General features: G+C 43.6%; 1 protein-coding gene across 1 annotated transcript in view; it reads right to left on the reverse strand.

The window, feature by feature from the left end:
* PPM1L (protein phosphatase, Mg2+/Mn2+ dependent 1L) overlaps window positions 1–20,991 on the reverse strand; it is a 238,856-nt gene extending 217,865 nt beyond the window's left edge. The window contains exon 1 of the mRNA XM_075861567.1: window positions 20,274–20,991. Coding sequence (XP_075717682.1) covers window positions 20,274–20,672 — 399 coding nt within the window. The 5' untranslated portion in view covers window positions 20,673–20,991. The remainder of the gene's footprint in view (window positions 1–20,273) is intronic.
* Between the last annotated feature and the right edge of the window lie 396 nt (window positions 20,992–21,387).

The raw sequence follows: 21,387 nt of genomic DNA on the forward strand, positions 1-21,387 counted from the left end.
ATTCTTTTTATTCTGCGTCTCAAGACGATTATGGCGATACCAAATTTATATAGTCTTTTTTTAAATATTTTACTACTTTTACTAGACTAAAAGACTATTTGTTAAAAAAAAAAAAAATTTTTTTTGTATCACCACAGTCTGAGAGCCATAACATTTTTATTTATTGGTCAATTGAGCGGTGTGAGGGCATATATTTGGCGGACGAGCTGTACTTGTTATTGGTACATACAACTTTTTATAAAAAAAAAAATTAGCGCTAAGGAGACCAAAAAAACAGCGATTTTGTCGTTTTAAATTAATTATTTCTTACCGCAATCATCGTGCGCAATAAATAAAATTTTACTTTATTCTGCAAGTCGGTAGGATTACGGAGATACCATATGTATATAGTTTTTTTTATGTTTTGCAGCGTTTGCACAATAAAATCACATTTTTATAAAATTATTTATTTTTTGTGTCACCATATTCTGAGAGCCGTAACTTTTTTATTTTTAGTAAAAAAAGCTGTGTAAAGACTTGTGTTTTGCGGGACGGGTGTTAGTTTTTATTGATACTATTTTGGGGTACATGCGACTTTTTGATCACTTTTTATTCTATATCTTGGGAGGGCAGGTGACCAAAAATAGCGATGCTGGCATAGTTTTTCATAAAAACAATTTGCGGTGTTCACCGTGAAGGAAAAATAACATTATAGTTTTATAGTTTGGGTCACTATGAACGCGGTGATACCAAATACGTGTACTTTTTGAACGTTTTCAAAGACTTATAAATAATTTTTTGTTTATGTAACTTATAATTTTTATTTTTAAACTTTTACAAAACATTTTTATTAATTTTATTTTTTGCTTTTTACACTTTCTTTTTTTGACCTGCTGCACTGACCGTTGCTAGAATACATGACACTACCTAGGTAGTGTCATGTATTCCAACTGTCAGTGTGATGTCGCAATCACTCTGACAGCAAGCCTATAAGGACCAGCCAGAGGCTTCAATACATGGCAGACCCGGTTGCCATGGCAACCCCCACGATTGCATGGGGGCTGCCGGTGTGCTACAAACCCCTCAAATGCGATGATCGATTGCGATCGCCACATTTAAGGGGTTAATTGCCCAAATCAGCGGCGATTGGTCGCTGATCGGCAACACTGGATTTCCTCCCGGTTCCCTATGCACACTGTCGCTGTTAGGATGGGTTCACACACCCTATTTACGGACGTAATTCGGGCGTTTTAGCCGCGAATTACGTCCGAAAATACAGCTCCAAAGCGTCGGCACACATCTGCCCATTCATTTGAATGGGTTTTACGATGTACTGTGCCGACGGTCATTTTTTTTTTACGCGCCGCTGTCAAAAGACGGCGCGTAAAAAAGACGCCCGCGTCAAAGAAGTGCCTGTCACTTCTTGAGACGTAATTGGAGCCGGTTTCCATTGACTCCATGGAAAAAAAGCTCCAATTACGTCTGTAATGGACGCAGTGAAAAGCGCCTGCACTTGCCATTACGTCTGAAATTCCGGAGCTGTTTAGAAACCTCTAAAATGCGGTGACCGCAACAAATACAGTAGCAGCAAAGTGGATGAGATAAAACAAATCTGACCCACACACTGCGTAAATACGGAGCAGAAATTGACCTGCGGTGCGGAATTTTATTCCGCAGCATGTCAAATGTATTTGCGTAAACGCTGCTTATTTGTTGCAGGTTTTCCCCATTGAATTCAGTAGGGAGGTAAAACACACAAAACAAATTGCGTTTTTTGCGGCGGATTCACAACAAATCCGTCGCAAAAAACGCAACTCAGAGGAAAAATAAAATCTTATACTTACCCAGGAGTCTGTGTTTCTTCTTCCAGGACAGCCCCCTGGGATGACGTTTCATCCCATGTGACCGCTACAGGCAATCACATGGGATGAAACATCATCCCAAGAGGCATGACCTAACAGACGCATGATTGTTTTAAACTGACAGGCAGTAATACACTGCAATATAAAAGTATTGCAATGTATTATAAAAGCGATCGGATGATCACATATTAAAGTCGGACTAGCGGGACTAGTAAAGTAAAAAAAAAGTTTAAGTTAATTTAAAAAAAAAGTGAAAAAAGAAAAACCCCACTTTTTCCCCTTACAAAATGCTTTACTATTGAAAAAAACAAAATAAAGTAAAAAAGTTATACATATTTGGTATCGCCGCGTCCGTAATGACCCCGACTATAAAGCTATTACATTATTTAACCCGCATGGTGAACGCCGTAAAAAATGTAATAAGAAACAATGGAAAGATTGCTGTTTTCTGTGAATACTGACTTAAAAAAAATGTGATAAAAAGTGATCAAAAAGTTGCATCTACTCCAAAATGGTACCAATAAAAACTACAAGTCGCCCCGCAAAAAAAAAAGCCCTCATACAATTGTATGAGCGGAACAATAAAAAAGTTATGGCTCCTCAAATATGGAGACACAAAAACAAATAATTTTGAAAAAAAAAAGTGTTTTCTCTGTGTAAAAGCAGTAAAACAAAATCTATACAAATTTGGTATCGTTGCAATCGTAACAACCCGCTGAATAACGTTATTGTGTTATTTATACCACACGGTAAACGGAGTTGATTTAGGATGCAAAAAAAGAGTGGCGAAATGTCTGTTTTTTTTCTATTCCCCCCCCAAAAAAAAAGTTTATAAAAGTACCCCAAAATGGTGCTATTAAAAAATACAATGTGTCCCGCAAAAAACAAGACCTTATACAGCTATGTAGACGCAAAAATAAAAAAAAGTTATAGCTCTTGGAATGCGACGATGGAAAAACGTAAAAAAAATACCTTGGTCATTACGTTTTAAAATCGGCTGGTCATTAAAGGGTTAAAAAAAAAGTTTCCAGAGTTGCGATTTTTGCGACGGAATCGCGTTTCTGCCGCAAAAGTCGCAACATTTGGATATTTGTTACAAGTTTTACATTCCCATGGAATTCAATTGGGAAAACCTGCAACAGAAAAGCAACGAAAACGCAGCATAAATTGACGCTACGGATTTAAAAACTGCACCGGTCAATTTATAAAAGTTTTCTTTCCGCATCGCAATAATTTTTTTTTCCGCATATCGGGCATTCGTTTTTCTAAATTTCATTCACTGCAAATGTGGAATTTCCGCACATAATTCTGTTGCAGAAATTGCGCAGCGTTTACCCAACGAGGGAACCCGGTCTAAGCCGAGACAGACTGGAGCAAATAATGACGGAGAAAGTGATTGAAGTTTATTAACCCCCAGGGTGGAGACTGCTAAAAGGTTAGGAGGTCATTTTGCCTGGATCACATAATCAGCTTAATTTAGCGGTCTTGGGCAATGAATTCCATTTTCTCGCTGCTTTGAATGACCCGTGTTGTACGTATAGCTGTATTTAATTGCAAATCACAATTTGCCGTTGGCTTAGACAGACCACAGAAAAATCTATAAGGGGGTACGCAGTTATCACAGGAAACACTCGTGGCCTCAAGCACTTTTCTTACCAGCTAGGTAGAAAGTGAAGAAATTCATTAGTTGGGAAAGTTTATTGGAGGAAACGACTTTATCCAACGCAGTTTTGTAATACAAATTTATTCAAATTAAGGGCTTAGGCTCTGGGGGGGTTTCTCTCTTTTTTTGATGAACTGCTCCAATTCCGATGACATACACATTGCAAGGAAAAGGCAAAACATCTCAGTTCTGTGTGCAAAAGCAAATTCTGTAAAGCTCTCCAGAGGAGCTGCAAGGTTTGCCAGGAGAACGTTGTAGAGATAACCGCGACGAGGTTTAGCAGTGAATACACGTACTACGATTGTCTGGTTGGAGATGTCAGCTGCTCACACAGCTGTGAAGCAGACAAGGTCGGAGATGATGGCAGCGATTCTTCAGCTACATCATCAATTGCTACCTTCTGCTATGTGATTGGCTCTCCATGTTACCATACAATAGTGAAGCTCTGCATAGACATATATTCTACGCTTAACTTTTGATATTACCTTGTTCTGCCAAACAAGAAGCTAAATCAATTGCAGGACTCCTTGGTGATAAAACGCAATAGGAAACTTAAAGGGTAACTAAACATTCAACAAACTTCCTACATGTCATAGTGACATGTCAGAAGTTTTGATTGGTGGGGGTCCGAACACGGAGACCCCCACCAATCGCTAAAACAAAATCGGCAGTAGTGCTCGTGTGAGCTGCTTTGTTTCTGTTTGGCTTTTTACGAAAAGCTGATGCAGCGGCATACGGGCTCGTAGACTTTCTATTGAGCCCGTACACCGCTACATTGATTTCCGGGAAAAAAAACAAACAGAAACGAAGCGGCTCAGCGCTCACACCAAATCAAAACTTCTGACACGTCACTATGACATGTCAGAAGTTTGTTGAACGTTTAGTTACCCTTTAAGGAGGACATGAGATTATTAAGCCGTGAATTGAAGAATCCCACAGAAATACCTAAAAGTAGTTCTATGCAATAAAAACGTTTACATGGATCCAATTATCATAGATTAAAGAAGTATTAGCTGTTTCTTTTTTTTAATCTGTAAAAAATTATATTGTGTTGAGGAATACTACATATTTTATTAAGGCCTGATTCACACGAACGTGTTAAACATCCGTGGGACGGCCGTTGAAACAGCGGCCGTCCCATGGACCTATGTAATTCAATGTGGCCATTCACACAGTCATTGTTTCAACGGAACATGTCCTATCGGTTCACGCATCACACATCCCTCCATAGACTCTCAAGTATGGTGGATGCGAAACATCGCGTCCCGCAGCGCTGAGCATAGATGCACCTCGGACGTGAAAAACTGCAGTTTTTCACGTCCCAGATGCACAGCGCTCGTGTGAATCAGGCCTTAGAAATATAAATACACTCCTCAGCATTGAAATTGCAACACCGTGAAGGACAAGCCATAAATGTATGCAAATCGAAGAAGTAGCAGGTGACGCGAAGATCTTCAAATGATGAAATCTTCAATCACTTAGCTCCAATCTGTGGCATGTGGAGGGGCATAAAAGCCAGATTGAAAGCAAAGTTTTTTTAAGCCACATTAAACCTGAAAAATCGTATGAAGTGTTGTGAGATGATCATGCAATGCCTCCTGTTCATCGACGTGCCAGTTATCGCCACTTGTCGCAAAGTGAGAGGGACAGAATCCTTGAACTGAGAGACCTTGGTTTATCACTCCGGCAGATCGCTACGCGCCTAGGCCGAGATGTCAGCCCTGTTCAACGGTGCGTGTCCCAGAGGTTGGGAGAACAACAACAAACGGGAGTGACAGCAAGAGGTGCGCGGAGGCGAACCTCTGCACGTATGGATCGGCTGATTGGAAGAATGGCGCGTAGTGATCTATTCTGTACTGCAAGTGAAATTGGACATCACATCTCAAGCCTAAGGCGGCAACCAATGTCGACATAAACCATCAGGTGTTTGCACGACATTTGGCTACGAGCCAGATGTGTTCCATTGACCACATGCCACCGCTCTCAAAGGCTATCATGGTGCACAGCAATGGAGGCTGGAATGAAGGTCTATCATCTTCAGCGATGAGTCCCACTTTTGTTTTGAGATTGGTCTGGAGACCATGTGGGCAACGGTATAAATAGAGGCCATCACAAGGGAACGTCACACCGGTCCTACTCCCAGGATTATGGTGTGGGGTGGAATAATGCACAGTAGCCGGACACCTCTAGTCTTCATTTCAAGTACACTAACAGCTCGGTGTTACATTGATTTGGTCGTGGAACCAATGGTACGGCCATTTCTCCAAAGTGTTCCAGAAAACATTTTTCAACAGGACAACGCCAGGTTGCATGTTGCTCGTGTTACTCTGAGCAGCCTGCATGGCTTTAATGTGCTACCCTGGCCTGCAGTGCCTCCGGACTTGTCTTCCATCGAGCACATCTGGGACGTCATTGGTCAGCAATTGCAAAGAGAGCTGCCAGCAGCCAATCTTGATGATTTGGGTGCCCAAGTGCATTCAGCGTGGATTAACTTTCTTCAGAGAACCATTAATCACCTCATTGAGCGCATGCCAAGGCGAGTATTTCTGCACGTGGCGCTCATAAATCGATACTAACTAAATCAAGATGTTTGGAACATTTTGTTTCCATTTTTTTCATAATTTTCGTATCATTAACATGTTTATCGATCCTGTGATTTCCACAGTTCCAAAACTTTTCCTTCTTGTTGTTGCAATTTCAATGGTGTTGAGTGTAAAAATAACATTCAATTGTTCTAGCTATGCACCTTCTGCGCTGTTTTTTTTTTAGCTTTGGCATAAGGAAAGTATTGCAATACTAATACATACACCAGAGAAAACGTAAGTTATCTCTATAGGATTAATTCTAAAAAAAATCTTACAAAGTGAGAATGTATTCTTTTTAACAAACATGTTACCCACATAATAAAAAGAAGAACAAGCTGCATCTGTATGGATCACACTGGTTTATTGTTCTGAATTTAACTCTAAAGGAGATGCCCTTATACTCTTACAAACTGGCATCACTGCTTAGCTGCTGGCTGTGCCAATGTTAAAGGGGTTGTCCGAGATTTATTTTTTTAGTACATTTAAAACCACATTGCACATATTAAAAATTGCATAATATACTTACACGTGCAATCTTGCTTCTGTTCTCCGCTCTGGCTGCTTTTTCCTTCCGGTGACCTTCTCTGACGTCACCTTTTCAGCCTCCTCCAATGTCGTGTCGTATCCCGATCACATGGTCTCGTACCAGAGAGACCTCGGATGGTATACGACACGTCACTTGTCACATGGTGTAGATCGGCTTATTCTGCTTCACATCCCGTAACGCGCATGCGCTGTCACTGCTGTTCTCGAGATAACAGCAGGGGCCGATCATGCGTGTTACAACAGAACAAGCCGATTTACACCACGTATACCCGGCAAGAATTCAAGATCAACAAAGCGGCAGAGCCAGAGCAGAGAGAGACATCAACAATCAAGTTCCCGACGGCAGGATCTGGAAACGGGGCCACTTTGGAAAATGTAAGTATATTACAAATGTATTTATATTTATAACTTAAATGATTTAAAAGGTGTTATTAAAAATATTATGTTATCTCGGACAACCCCTTTAAGAGCACAATATAAGAAACTATACTGCAATGCTCATCAAGTCACAACCCGCTCACCTAACATATGCAATTTATAATATAGCCCCCTGGTTATGAGGCACAGCTAAAAACTATGTGACAGTGAACGTCTCCAGGCAAACCAAGGTGTGGCTTCTGAAAACCTCCATATTCTTCTTCTTGCCATCTATCAGTTTATCTGTTGGACATCATGCTTGCAGGAATCGAATTGCAACAAAGGATTCTTTTGAAGCATGAATGAAGAAAACATGTAAAGCAATGTGAAAACGTATCCTGTAAAATGTATGCGTGGTGATGTACTGTAATATGAACCTACTGTCCTATGTCAGATTATTTCAGGAGACCTTTCGCACAGAAGTTAGACCTCATCCTCACGGCCGTATTTCAGCTAAATGTTTGTGTCATAGGATCTTCATAAAAACAGAGTGTTTACATTTGGTTGTCTCCAGTGGTTCAATTAAATTCTATGGGGAGTTGATACGCACGCCGGCAAGAACTAGTGTTTTCTCCCATGGACTACCACGGTTAACGCATTATTATAATGCCTTATTTTTGAGAGAACCACCATCATATTTTTACACCAACTTAGATACTAAATTCATCACATGCTACCGGACCACTGAATATATCATGGTCCATTGTCCAAAAAGTACCCGGTACCATATGTATCACCGATCACCGGAGAATGGATACTTTATACACAGCTAGAATCAAAAGTAACACGGGAGAATCAAGTTAATGTATATTTCTGTAGCGCTCTCCGTCTCCCTCCTAGGAGATGCCAGCGCTCACTTCCGCTCCGTCCGGCCGTGTCCCGTAGGGTGCGCGCGCACGCTCGCGCCCGCTCTTAAAGGGCCAGCGCGCGCACATGAAAACAATGATCATTAACCCACATGATTCCCTGCTCTATAAGAATGCCCCAGCCCTTCTGATCCTTGCCTGAGCGTTGTTAGTCTTTCCCTGTCTGTCTCGCAAATGGTCCCTTAGTGTCTCCCGTTCCAGCTGTTACCCGTGCCGTTACCGTTCCTGTATTCCGCATTGTTCCTGTGTCTACCCGTGTTCAAGTGTCATCTGCCACGTCAAGTGCCATCTGCCACGTAAAGTGCCACGTAAAGTGCCACGTAAAGTGCCATCTGCCACGTCAAGTGCCATCTGCTCATCGGATACTGCCCGCCACGTCTGGCGCCACTTTCCGCACCTGCCTCCATCCGTGCTGAAGCCACAGTCACCGTCCGGACTATTTCAGGTACCTAAGCATTACTGTCTGCTATCTTACTTTCACATAGACTGTGACCTGGTCAGCTGCCTCCCCGCTACGGCGGAGCGGCCTAGTGGGTCCACAAACCCAGTGTCCGTGACAATTTCCTCCATATAAGAAGTCTGCAGCAACATGCATGGAAGATGATGGGTAAGTTGGAATCGGCACCAGGTACCATAGGCCTCTTGTGATGGCATCGGGATTGAAAAATTCAACTGTTAGCAAGAAAATCAAGTTTGAAAAGATTTTGGGGTGAAAACCATTCAGATGTGTCTCCTAATATATTTCATGTACCTGCTTCCGCTCCGCTCACTTCACAATGCTTCCACTTGAGGCATGTTTTTGGCACGCGCTGCTGGCCTGAGAAGAAACGAGATGCAATCTAGACGGGTATAATTGAGGGCAGCAATGCTGTCGTTTATCTCTCAAGCTGTCACTTACCTTAGCAGTGCCACAGATTTCATCTCAATAGGCTTTTAGTCACATATTTGCATTACACTTACTCTGCGCTATCCTTTTTCTGAAGCCATGTTGTTTTATAATAGAGATACAGCAGCTAAATCCTACACACAAGTAAAACCCGTTAATGCCATCTGCACTCTGAATACATCCCTTGGCATACATGCCTTCTGTGTACTCAGTAATGTAGGATCAATTGCCGGTTTACAATGACGGAATCCCTTTTGTCTACCTGTCAGTCCCTGACTCTTTTAGATGAGAAACTCTAGTCTTTACAATTTAAGATTGACTAAAGGTTTATAAAAAAATAAAAAAAAAACATGAAAAATACAAATATATTAGTGTGGAGGGCTGGAAAATTGCTTAGAGTTGTCAAGAATGAGACAGATTTTTTCCATACAGAAGAGGCACAGGGGGCGGCAATTAACACTTGATGCTTTTTCGGAGTTGTGCTTCACTGGAGATTGAGAAATGTTTAAAATAATCATCCGTTTTTAGGAGCTGGCCTACTGTAGTCTTACACGGCTATTTCTGATGACTAACCAGTTCACAGATGGAAAATGGCTTGTCAACAATGCAGAAGCCCATAAACGTCATCAATTCATAACAGTTGCCACCGCTAACCAGCCGCCTCCACGGTCACTAACAACCATTACACGTAAATACTGGGGATTTTTTGCAATGGATTTAGTTGTGGAAAATCTGCAGCATAATACCGTAGAAGCAGAACAAATCTCATCGACACTGCATAAATAATGAGCGGAAAAAACACTCAGAAATTGATCTGCGGTGCGTTTTTTTAATCTGCAGCACGTCAATTGAATTTGCATAATCGCTGCTTTTTTGCTGCAGGTTTTCCCCAGTGAATTCAATGGAGAGGTTAAAGGGCTTATCCAAAAAAATCATTGCCTATTTGATTAAAGCTAGAAATTGACCCTACTTACCTATATACTTATGTAGCCAGTCTGGCTCTGTTTCACTCATTTTTATAAGCCACCACTGACTCCGGAAGTTCTGTAGTTCGTGTGATAATGATGACGCTCCGACACGTGACCACGTGATTGATCGCATTCTCCCCTTTCAGTGGTGTCGGAGCATCATGAAGTCACATAACCGCAAGCTGTAGCAGGGTCCCCCTCCAGTGTCGTCAGCGCATCCTGTGACCACTAGGGGGCTGTCGCTATGACATTCTGGCAGTAGTAAGCTAGTCCTTTTCAACAGCATCCAATGCCGGGGCAGGGGACACATGGCAAGAGGATGAAAGCAGTGCACGATGGGACTTGTAGTTTAATAAGCTCAAAGAAACCACAAGTCTCGACTAATAACAGGAAGTGTGACCTGGCTGCAGCGTTACAACGGGATCAGTAAGTAATGCAGAAATATTTATTTTTAATGGAACGTAGTTGAATAAAGATATACACGTGGTTGAGAAAGTTGGTGGGGTTTTTTTGTTGATTTTTTTTTTACTCCCCGGATAATCCCTTTAAACCCGCAATAAATAGCAGATGTTGCGTTTTTTTGTGGAGGAAAATGAAGAAGAAAAAAACAACTTATACTTACCTAGAATTCTGTGCTTCTTCATTCAGGGATTTACCGCTGCAGTCAATCACAGGCTGCAGCAGTCACATGGGATAAAACGTCACCCCAGCAGGCCGGTCTGCAGGACATCAGAGGGCAGAGTGCTTTTTTTTTTACTTAATGGGATCACTTACTATAATGATTATAATGGGCACCATTGGATTAATGTGTGAGGGAAATGATGTGGCTAATTCACATGGCTGTGTTCAGTGCGTAAGATACAGACCATATGTCGCCCGATTTTCCTGGATCTAACATAGTTCAGAAGCCGGGCTCCTAGGATCATAGTTATGTATGATGCTAGGAGACCCTGACACCCCAGGGAATACTGTCCAATAGTGTAATCCTATTTTCAGGACAGGACAGTATTCCCATGGCGAGGCAGTGACTCACATCAGCATGGATGACTATGATTCTAGGAGCCCGTCTTCTGAACTATGTTGGATCCAGGAAAATCGGGCGACATACGGTCTGTATCTCATGGACCGAACACAGCCATCTGAATTAACCACATCATTTCCAAAAATTCATAATACCATGTGCCTCACATTAATAATAAGTGACTTCGTAATTTCCCTCACATAATGGCAACATTGGGGTTAATGTGGGTCACATTAACCCCCAATGTTCCTCAATGCTGGCTGCAAAAAATACTAGTGCCTTCTCTAGTGCCTTTATTTCAAGCTCTAATACCTGCCTGGGGCCGGTCTGTCAGTGTACATTGTAGCGTGAGCGACACAGGCACGTCATCAGGAACCCTGTGCCGCTCGCGACATTCCCCTCCCATCCCCTTTCTCAGCTTATCATTGGTGGCTGTAGAGAAAGGCGAGAGGAGCGTTCCTCCCTCCTACTGTGACGTGGCCGGCACTAATTACGAGCAGGGCGGTCACTGACGAGAACATCGCGGGCGCTGTACAGTGCGCGCGCCATGTTCTCTTCATTTATTTAGATACTAAAGCTGTGCGGACGCACAGCTTAGTATCGAAATACATAAATTGATGTTATTGAACCGTTTGGCCCCGCACAGCATCAAAATTTCGATGAATCGTGCAGAAAAGAAAACCACAACAGACCCTTTTTATATATGGAGTGTCTTAGACAACAAATGATGAATACCGGAACGGGCTTAGTGATCAAATACAAACCAATATAGGCCAATGTCAGTCATTTGATATCACCAACAATATAACTGCAAGTAGATACTGAACTTCAGATACTTATTAGTAATCGTCAGTTCTATGTAGCATAATAAATTATAGGCACAAACCTAAAATGTTTAACAATACAGTAAACAATAACACAAAAGTGATGGATAAACGTTATAGGAAAAGCATAAAATGGTCGATAATGATATGTGAAACATCCTTGATCTTCTATTAAACAGGGTATTTTCCCCACAGCGTTTTCCGCTGTTTGCTGGAATAAAGTGTCAGTTTCCCATTAATTGGGTCGGCTGAGAACAAGACATATACATCTGTTGGAGTGAAAGCTCTATTACATTATCACGTCATGCAGATAAAACAGATCAAATGGATGGAGACAAATGTCGTCTTTGATATCGTATAAATCGCTGTGATCTAGGCTGAGTTAGAAGACTTGTCCAATGACCAATACAATCCTGCTGCCTTTTATAGGAACCAAGCAAAAATAGTTAGGAAAACAGAAGAAGCTGGTAAAAGAATTGCAACGTCTGCCAGTTACCTGACAACACAACCAAATTATTCCTCCAACGCTATAGTGGAAATTCAGAAATTGCTAGAATCAGACAAAAGAACAGTGGTATATGGGCTGAAGTAAAAGCCAGAAAGTATAAAGGAACCAGCAGGATTGGTCATAAGCACACGTAAAAGTGATCTTAATGAACTGATACGATCGGATACGGCAAACAATATCTCAAAATAAGGCCTCGTTTACAATCTGTGCTGGAGGTTCCGTTAGGGGCCTTCGTTGCAGATCTGGAACAATAGGGCAGCATGCTATAACAGACAACCCTACAGAACCCATTAAAGTCAATGGGTTTTGTCCCCAGTGATGGTGTCCGTCGTGCGAAGAAACTGGTGCTTCCAGTATTTCTGATGTTCTACTCCTCTTACAGAGCAAAACAACATAAAGCCGAATGCTGGTGTGCAGCCTAAATTAAGAACCCTCAAAATGTACTAATGGATTAGAACAATGCAAACAACTCAATAACTAGCAATGCTTGTAGGGGAGAATATCTCCGTAATACGGCGTTGAATGGAGCACACCTCGATTTCTTGTCAGATACACAATAGCCCCATAGACCCAGGGGTTGTAATGACTACCTCCTCCAGATATCCGTCTCATCACATCACTGTGTGCCATTTTATTGCAACACACTAGTCAAAGCAAACTGTGAAGGCATGAACATCGGCCTCATTCACACCTGCATATTTTATCTCCATATTCTGTCCGTACGAGTAGGTCTACAGCCAATGTATGGAGCTATTCGCACATTCACATCTCTATACAGCCATAGTTCTATGTCCAGTTTTAGCTGCCACATGAAAGAGGTCTCCACAGGATAGGTGAGAATTGTCTGAACGGTGGGGGCCAATATGGGACTGACGGGAATTGAACACAGCGCTTTCTCATTGACATTGAATGGTCATAACTGCCACTCCATTCAAGCTTCTCCTTCCTGTGAGGGGTGCAGTGAGGAGGATCTGGGGTTGGGGCCCCCATCAATCAGACAATTATCACCTACCTTGTGATACGTGATAATTTTCCATTCTGAGAATACCCCTTTAATCAAATATAGACCCATATCTGGAAGGTCCCGATGCTAATACGGAGTCAAATTCCTGGCAAAAATATCAAGAAACTCCTGACAAAGTTATGGAGAATCAATTTGTGTATAGATTCAGACAGCACCAGATATGTGGAAGGGTAGGGTTTTGCACGGATAGGGGCCCAACCCAAATATAAATATAAAAGAGTATCCGGCACACCAATTTTGAAACAAAGGTATTTTTATTTTGTTTTTGTTTTTAATGCCAGTGGCAGAGTGCGACGTTTCGGTCTAAGTGACCTTCATCAGGCACTGAGCCGTGCTGGAAAACTGCATAGACGAGCGCTAGTGGTGCTGATAGCGGCTGCACGGCTCAGTGCCTGATGAAGGTCACTTAGACCGAAACGTCGCACTCTGCCACTGGCATTAAAAACAAAATAAAAATACCTTTGTTTCAAAATTGGTGTGCCGGATACTCTTTTATATTTATATATAAGGTTATGGAGAAGTTCCAGTCAGTGTATGGATGCAAGAAAATGTCCAAGTCACCGAATATGTCTCAGAGTACAGGCAGCAAAATCATTTAAAAACAATGATAAGACTACAGCACAGCTGCAAAAAAAAAAGCCATGACGAAAAACTGAGTGACAGTGCAAGGAGGTCACCAGAGCCCATGACAACTGTGAAGACAACTGCTTCAACAGTCACAGCTAAAAAAAGCAAAAAAAAACAAAAAGCCGCAAAGCAAATATGACATCTTACAGCATGCTGCATTTTGGAGAAAAAAAACGCCACTCACCCAAAACATGCCAAATAACAAATGGCAAAAAAAAAACAAAAAGGCCATCGAACATGTGTCAAAATGCTGCGTGTGAAATTAGGGATCATTTTGGGAGATCTTTTTGGTGAAAGATTCTCTTTAAATAGCGTTTTCAATTCAATCTGTGCACCCAAATTTACAACTGCACTTACATTTCACGCTGAGATTATAACAATTCTAAAAGCGCTGCGGAATATGTTGGTGGAATATAAATAAGAGTTATAATTATACTGAACCATCTCCTTAGCTATTCTAACACCTTTTATTATTACACTACAAGTCAGCCGTGTTTTATGACATTTTCCGAGAACGCACAGATGGTAATCCTCTCATAATAAAAATAAAAATGACCTGTCAGAATTAGTTCAAGGTGGTCGGGCAAAAGAGATCTGTTTATTGTTGGTGCAGATGCTTTGGATATCTCCAGTGCGTACAAAGCCATGTCCTGCGATGTTCTCCAGGATGGCCTCCCGCCGGATCTCACGCAGCAGCTGAAGGGAATTTAGAGCACTACTGCCGACGTACACGGCAAAAACAGAAATCAATGAAGAGCTCTGCAGCTTTCTCCCTGATAAGTCATTTCCAAAGTGAAATCATGTGATGCGCTATAATGTCCCCAATGTCACAGGAGTCACAGCATTATGAGCAGTGACAACGTCTCCTCTGCTTCTCTCATAGGCCGTCAGTGTGTATACATCATGCCAGCCGCAGTTTGGGTAGTCGGCTGCCACAGACAATCATACTGATGCAACGTCTAATGGGACCTAAATGCTCGCTTGATGCAAAGCGTTAAATATCTGAACTGCTGGAGTTTTTGTTGTATTTGTTCACACTAGTTTGTTAGCATCACTGCATAGCTCCATTCTCTCTTACCCTCCCCCCCCCCCCCAACAAAAAGAGAGGAAATAATGACATTAGGGGGAAGAGAGGAAAAGATGGACTATTTTTGCTTTTGATTTGTAAGAGCCTTTTGGAAATATTAAATAGGTATTTCCAGAATTGACAATTATCACCTATCCAGAGAATCCCAGGCCAGGGGTTCCTCCTCACTGCGGGGAGTGCAGGCCGCTCTATTTAATGTCCATGGAAGTAATGCAAGTAGCTGAGCGCTGAACTCGCCTGATTCTGTCATTCTAAAAGACTTTAAATGGAGTGGCCGGCTGCTCGACCGCTGCTCCATCCACGTCCTCCTCACTGTGGTCCAGTAGTGAGAAAGAAAGGGGGGTTAGGGATTCCCGTTTTGGCAAATGTTGGGGCTCCCAGCAATCAGACAATTTTCACCTATCCTGTAGAAAGATGATGATTGTCAATTCTGGGAATGCCTATAAGGATCTTACAAATCCAAAAAAATAGCCACTTATAATGTCTTTCCCTCCCTACCCGTCAATGTCATACATACTCCCTTCCTGCCAATGACAAGGAATGTGCTGCCGACATGATGCAAATCCATGGGGACGTACAATGGTAGGAACGATTGTTTGTCCCCATACTAAGGCCAGATTCACACGAACGTTGCGTTTTTGCGCGCGCAAACAACGCAGCGTTTTGCGAGCGCAAAAACCATTTGACAGCTGCGTGTGTCATGCGTGTCTGATGCGCGGCTGCGTGATTTTCGCGCAGCCGGCATCATAGAGATGAGGCTTGTCAACGCCCGTCACTGTCCAAGGTGCTGAAAGAGCTAAATCTTTCAGCACCCTCGACAGTGAATGCCGAACACAACAGCGAAAAACCTGTAAAAAAAAAAGATAAAGTTCCTACTTACCGAGAACTTCCCGGCCGTTGCCTTGGTGACGCGTCCTTGGTGACGCGCCTCTCTTGACATCGGGCCCCACCTCCCTGGATGACGCAGCAGTCCAAGTGACCGCTGCAGCCTGTGATTGGCTGCAGCCTGTGCTTGGCCTGTGATTGGCTGGAGCTGTCACTTGAACTGAAGTGTCATCCCGGGAGGTCGGACTGCAGGAAGGAGACAGGAGTAATCGGTAAGTTAGAACTTCGGTTTTTTTTTACAGGTTAATGTATTTTGGGATTGCAAGTCACTGTCCATGGTGCTGAAACAGTTTAACTCTTTCAGCACCATGGACAGTGACTATCTCCTGACGTCGCGTACCGATAATTTTTTTGCCGGGATCGGCCAAAACGAGTTTGGCCGAACCCGGTGAAGTTCGGTACGCTTGTCCGGCTTCGCTCATCGCAAAGACACTCCGTTTGGATGTTCGGAAACAGAAAAGCACGAGGTGCTTTTCGGTTTTCATTCATCCTTTTCACTGCTGTTGCGCGAATCACGCTCGTCCCACGGAAGTGCTTCCGTGTGGTGCGCGTGATTTTCACGCACCCATTGACTTCAATGGGTGCGTGATGCGCGAAATACGCAGAGTTATTGAACCTGTCGCGCTTTTTGCGCAGCACACAAACGCTGCGCAAAAAGCACGGACTGTCTGTACTGCCCCATAGACTTGTATTGGTCCATGCGTGCCGCGTGAAAACCACGCGGCCCGCACGGACCGAATACACGCTCGTGTGAATCCCCCCTAAGGATCATTGCCTTGTTTGAATGGAGAAAATGAGCGCCAAATGACATGCTGTATTGTCAATCGGCACCCGTTTAAGATGGTAAATACAGGCGATTATCTGCCCTTGTAAAGCACTGTTTCCACCTGCGTCGGAGGCTCGCAGATAATGTCAGATTTAAAGGGAAGAATGCGTTGCATGCAAGAATACATACGGGGACAAGTGGTATCTGTCGTACAACAGATCCGGTACTGCGTCATGGTTTCCGTTATAAATAGAAACCATGAAGATGTGAACAGAGCCCTAGAATAAAGTTTCAATATGATATATCGATCTATAAAATCCCTTTAATCCAACATTTGATAGTCTTGAAATTCTGATGTTTCAAAATACAGAGTGACAGTAATATCTAATATTGTGCAGGTTCTGTACTCTTCACAATACAATTTTCTATGAGCATCTGCTAATCTGTTAAAAGATGTGTGTGTACAGGACTAGGCCTTAGGGGGTGCAGTCGCACCTCTTGTCGTTACTAAAGGGGGCACCACTGTGCACCTGGAGCTTGCACCCCCTATCTCACATTTGGTGTCCTAACCTATGGAAAGGCCACCTGATAAGATGCAGCTTCATTCCCTAGTTTATAGATTTTGTCTTATAGTATAATATTTGTGTTATTATTGTTGTACGACTCAATGACATTGTTTGTGACGCACTGGTCATTTATAGAGAACAGGCACAGGACAGAATAACGCTGCGACTATGACGTCCACCCAATGAGCAGCGATCGTCTCATTACATTGTCAAGGATTAGAAGAAGCAGAAATCAACCAGGGAGACCTATATATACTAGTGGCGTGTAATACATTCATATCATGGGTATATATATATATACACCGTGTACAAATGACCATTCTGCACAATAGAAGACAATTCTTTGCTGCACTTTGTAAATATACGATTGGAAGGTTTTTTCCCAGTTTGTTAAAGGATCACTAAACATAAAATCCAAACCAAGAGAAAAGAACTTCAAATGAAACCGGCCAGAATAGTCTTAGGTTTTTTTGCTCCTCTTCTGTCACAGTTTAAAAACAAGAAAAATAAGAAGTGTGTTCTTGTCTTGGGAAGCCGCCATGTTTTCTCCCCTCCCTCTCTAATGTGAGCCAGAAAGTTTAGGAGGAGGGGTCCGAGTTTAGGCAGCTTAGTTATTGTTTACATAGGGAGTGCGGCCATTTTGTTGGTAGGATTTCCCTAGTTACCAGCAAAAGTAATAATAGTAGCAGTAATATACAGTGGCACTAAACAATCATACTGACTGGTCATACAATATACTGCTGTCCAAATACTATATATATATCATCAGGGCGGCAGGATTTAAACAGCCAATTGTGGCCGCCATTATAGTTCTACATGGGGAGCCACCCAGCTTGCCAAAGCTGCTGAAAGGAAAAGCTGCCTAATTAGATCACGATAATTTCCCCTTTCCTATATTGGTGCATAATTAGGCAGATATGCCTTTCAGGAACTTTGGAAAGCTGGGTAATAACCAATGCTGGAGACCAAACTGGACATGTAGGATACTCACCGTTGCCCTGATGTATGTATGTATGTATGGATGGATGGATGTATATATATATATATATACACACATACGAGTTGCACACATCTGTTCTTTTTTGGCGGATTTTGTTGAAATATTGGTCTAAAATTATTTGTAACAAAAAGAAGGCGCAAAAATTCTGGCGCAACGCCAATAGTAAATCTGCCCCAATCTATCAGAGCAACATTGTGTATATTTTATATATCCAATACCACATCTCCATCACAGCCCCACAGAGGTTGTTACCCAGCTTTTCCAAACGGCAGAATGCCCAATCTGCTCAGTCCCGCTCATATTGTAGTATATCTAGTCAGATTTGCCATTCATGAGCCTGGAAAAGCTGGGTTAGGCTTTGTTCACATATGCGTTGACGGCTCCATTCTGGGCCTCTGTCCCAGATCTGCTGTGCTATTTTGTTTGGTAAAACGACGGAAACCATGGCGGAAACCTGACGGAATCCAATAAAGTCAGTTGGGTCTGTCGGGCACTGGTAGTGTCTGTCATGCGACAGATCTGCTGCTTCAGGTATTTTTGTTGTTCTGCTCCTATGGCGGAGTAGAGAAATGGAAACACTGAATGCAAATGTGAACAAAGCCTAAAAATCCCCATGAAGCTGCAGTGAATACATCTGCCCACTTATATGCAGCGATAAATCCTGCATACTGTACATAGCTAGTCAGATTTTCTTTCCAGAAACCCGGGAAAGCTGGGTAACGAACCAAGTAGAGCTGTAATAGAGACCGCTGAACATTAAATCTACCTAAAAACAATCTGTACTAGAAATCTGCTGAATACTGAACCTACCTAGATAAATCCTCCTCCTTGCTACCAAAATTTGACAGATTTTCCATTCTGGAGCCTGTGGAGATGGAGGAGGTTGGGAGGGACGGCTCCTTCTGTGCCTACAAATTTCCGCAAAACTGCTTGTTCCTGCCGCTTGCTGAAATTCCTGCAGGCTTATCTATAGGCGGCATTTTTACCTATCTATTTATTTTCTTTTTATGTTTTTTGAGGTTTAATGTCCTTTTATGGTAGTAGTTCCAAAATCCTGATGGATTGAGTGTGAACTGGACCACCTGGAACTCACAGCATTAGTGTCCGCCACAGCTACATTTTGCAGTGAATCTATTCTTGTCCTAAATTAAATGCATCACCTGAACTTCCATTTATTAGCAATGATGTGGCGGCAGTGGTGGCATTGGGGGTCATGTGTCAGTGCGGCAGTGGCGGCATTGGGGGTCATGTGTCAGTGCGGCAGTGGCGGCATTGGGGGTCATGTGTCAGTGCGGCAGTGGCGGCATTGGGGGTCATGTGTCAGTGCGGCAGTGGCGGCATTGGGGGTCATGTGTCAGTGCGGCAGTGGCGGCATTGGGGGTCATGTGTCAGTGCGGCAGTGGTGGCATTGGGGGTCATGTGTCAGTGCGGCAGAGGCGGCATTGGGGGTCATGTGTCAGTGCGGCAGTGGCGGCATTGGGGGTCATGTGTCAGTGCGGCAGTGGCGGCATTGGGGGTCATGTGTCAGTGCGGCAGTGGCGGCATTGGGGGTCATGTGTCAGTGCGGCAGTGGTGGCATTGGGGGTCATGTGTCCGTCAGTACTCAACAAGTGATATCTGTCACTTTTGTAGTAGGTCAATGTGTTGTTTTCCTCCACATGTCGCTTAGACTACAGCACCCGCTATGAAGTTTCTCTTGTGTGATGGCACTGTGACGTTTGTGTGCGCCATTATTAAATGATCATGTTACATGTGACATCCTAAACAACAGAGAAGAAAACCGCCAGAGCTGTTGGTAGATTCCCAAAATAAGAATTGCTTGGTTCATATGTATACGGAGCGCTCTATGAGGATTTCCGATGTACTGGATGCCATTATGGCGTGCCACACTATGTGATATAAGTGCATAGTGGGTACATGTCATCTTCCAGTGCCCATTGATCACTCCCTTTTACCCCATTGCAGCTCCACTATTCTCAAACGAAACAAATCTATCACAACCCAATGCCCAGGTTATGTTCATGTGCCCTCACAGCAATAACTCCTAAGCTGTACCCACATGGACCCTCTGCCAGCACCTGTATGGGAACCTACAAGGACTGGTTGTACAGCATCTGGTGACCTCCACAGTCACACGTCCCATCTTGTGCCAGTGTCATGGGCATGTGGGACATCCTTCTTTGTTCTACCTACCTCTCCTCCATGACCATCAAAGATGCCGAAGATGGACGGGTGGGTCTTGTTGAGCAGGTCGGTGATGATCTCGTAGCGGTCCTCCATGTGATCCCTCCGACCCTGGATGGAGTACACGGCCACATTGTTACTCTTGAAGTCCCAGGTCTTTGAGAACTCTGCCTCTAGGACATCCAGCCCTCCGAGCCGGTCATTCTGCATGATCTCTGCCACCTTCCCCTTCACCATCTGGACCGCGTCCCGGCTGGACTTGACGATGGTCTTCACTTCATCCGTGTGGAAGAAGTAGCTCCAGAGCGCCAGGCTGATGCATAGGAGGAACAGGGTCTCCGGTCTGAGTAAGAAGTAGCGCATGATCCTACCCAGCAGAGACAGCAGAGTCATGGTATCCTCTATCATTTATGTCCTGGGGATGGCTGGGAGGGAGGAGGGCAATCAGTGCATGGCAGTCTGACCCCTGCCCGAACTCCTCCCCGGGAGGGGGGCACAGGTCTGCAGCACCTAGGACAAAGCAGTGGGCACCGTCACTGGCAGCAGCCCAGCATGGGCAGCGCAGAAGGCAGAGGCTGCGGCGTTACCTCAGTACCTGCTCTTCTACGGGATGCTGTGCGCGGGTGAGCAGCTCTAGTCCGCACACTGTCCCTTCAGCACCTTGCAGAGCTGTCACAAGGTGCAGACACCGGCTGTTCTGTGCGTCTCCCCCACAGCAGACTTCTACATGTCCCGTAAGGAGGGGGGAGTCGTCCTTACTCGAGCCATTTTCGCTTCCTCTGTGAGCGCTATATGCTTCACCTGCAATACATGATGCTGTATATTTAGTACAATGTGCTGCTCTGGCTGTTATAAAGATACAATACCCTACTAAGGAACGTTGGCAAATATTCACAACAAAAAACATCCCCCTGCACTATAGTGAACAGATGGTACAGTCCACCACGAGCCGGAACACTGCAAGCGAGGAGGGACAGAAATAATCAGATGTGCGAGAAGCAGCCGCCAGTAGTGAGTGCAGCGCACGGAGCATCTGCCGGCCCTCGTCACATCGGCCATTAGCATGTCACATTCACACAGCTGTGCGGTCATCGCTGCGGTCTGTGGCCGGGTATGAGGAGGT

This window comes from Rhinoderma darwinii, chromosome 4 (genome assembly GCF_050947455.1).
Source record: "Rhinoderma darwinii isolate aRhiDar2 chromosome 4, aRhiDar2.hap1, whole genome shotgun sequence".
Classification (NCBI taxonomy): Eukaryota; Metazoa; Chordata; class Amphibia; order Anura; family Rhinodermatidae; genus Rhinoderma; species Rhinoderma darwinii.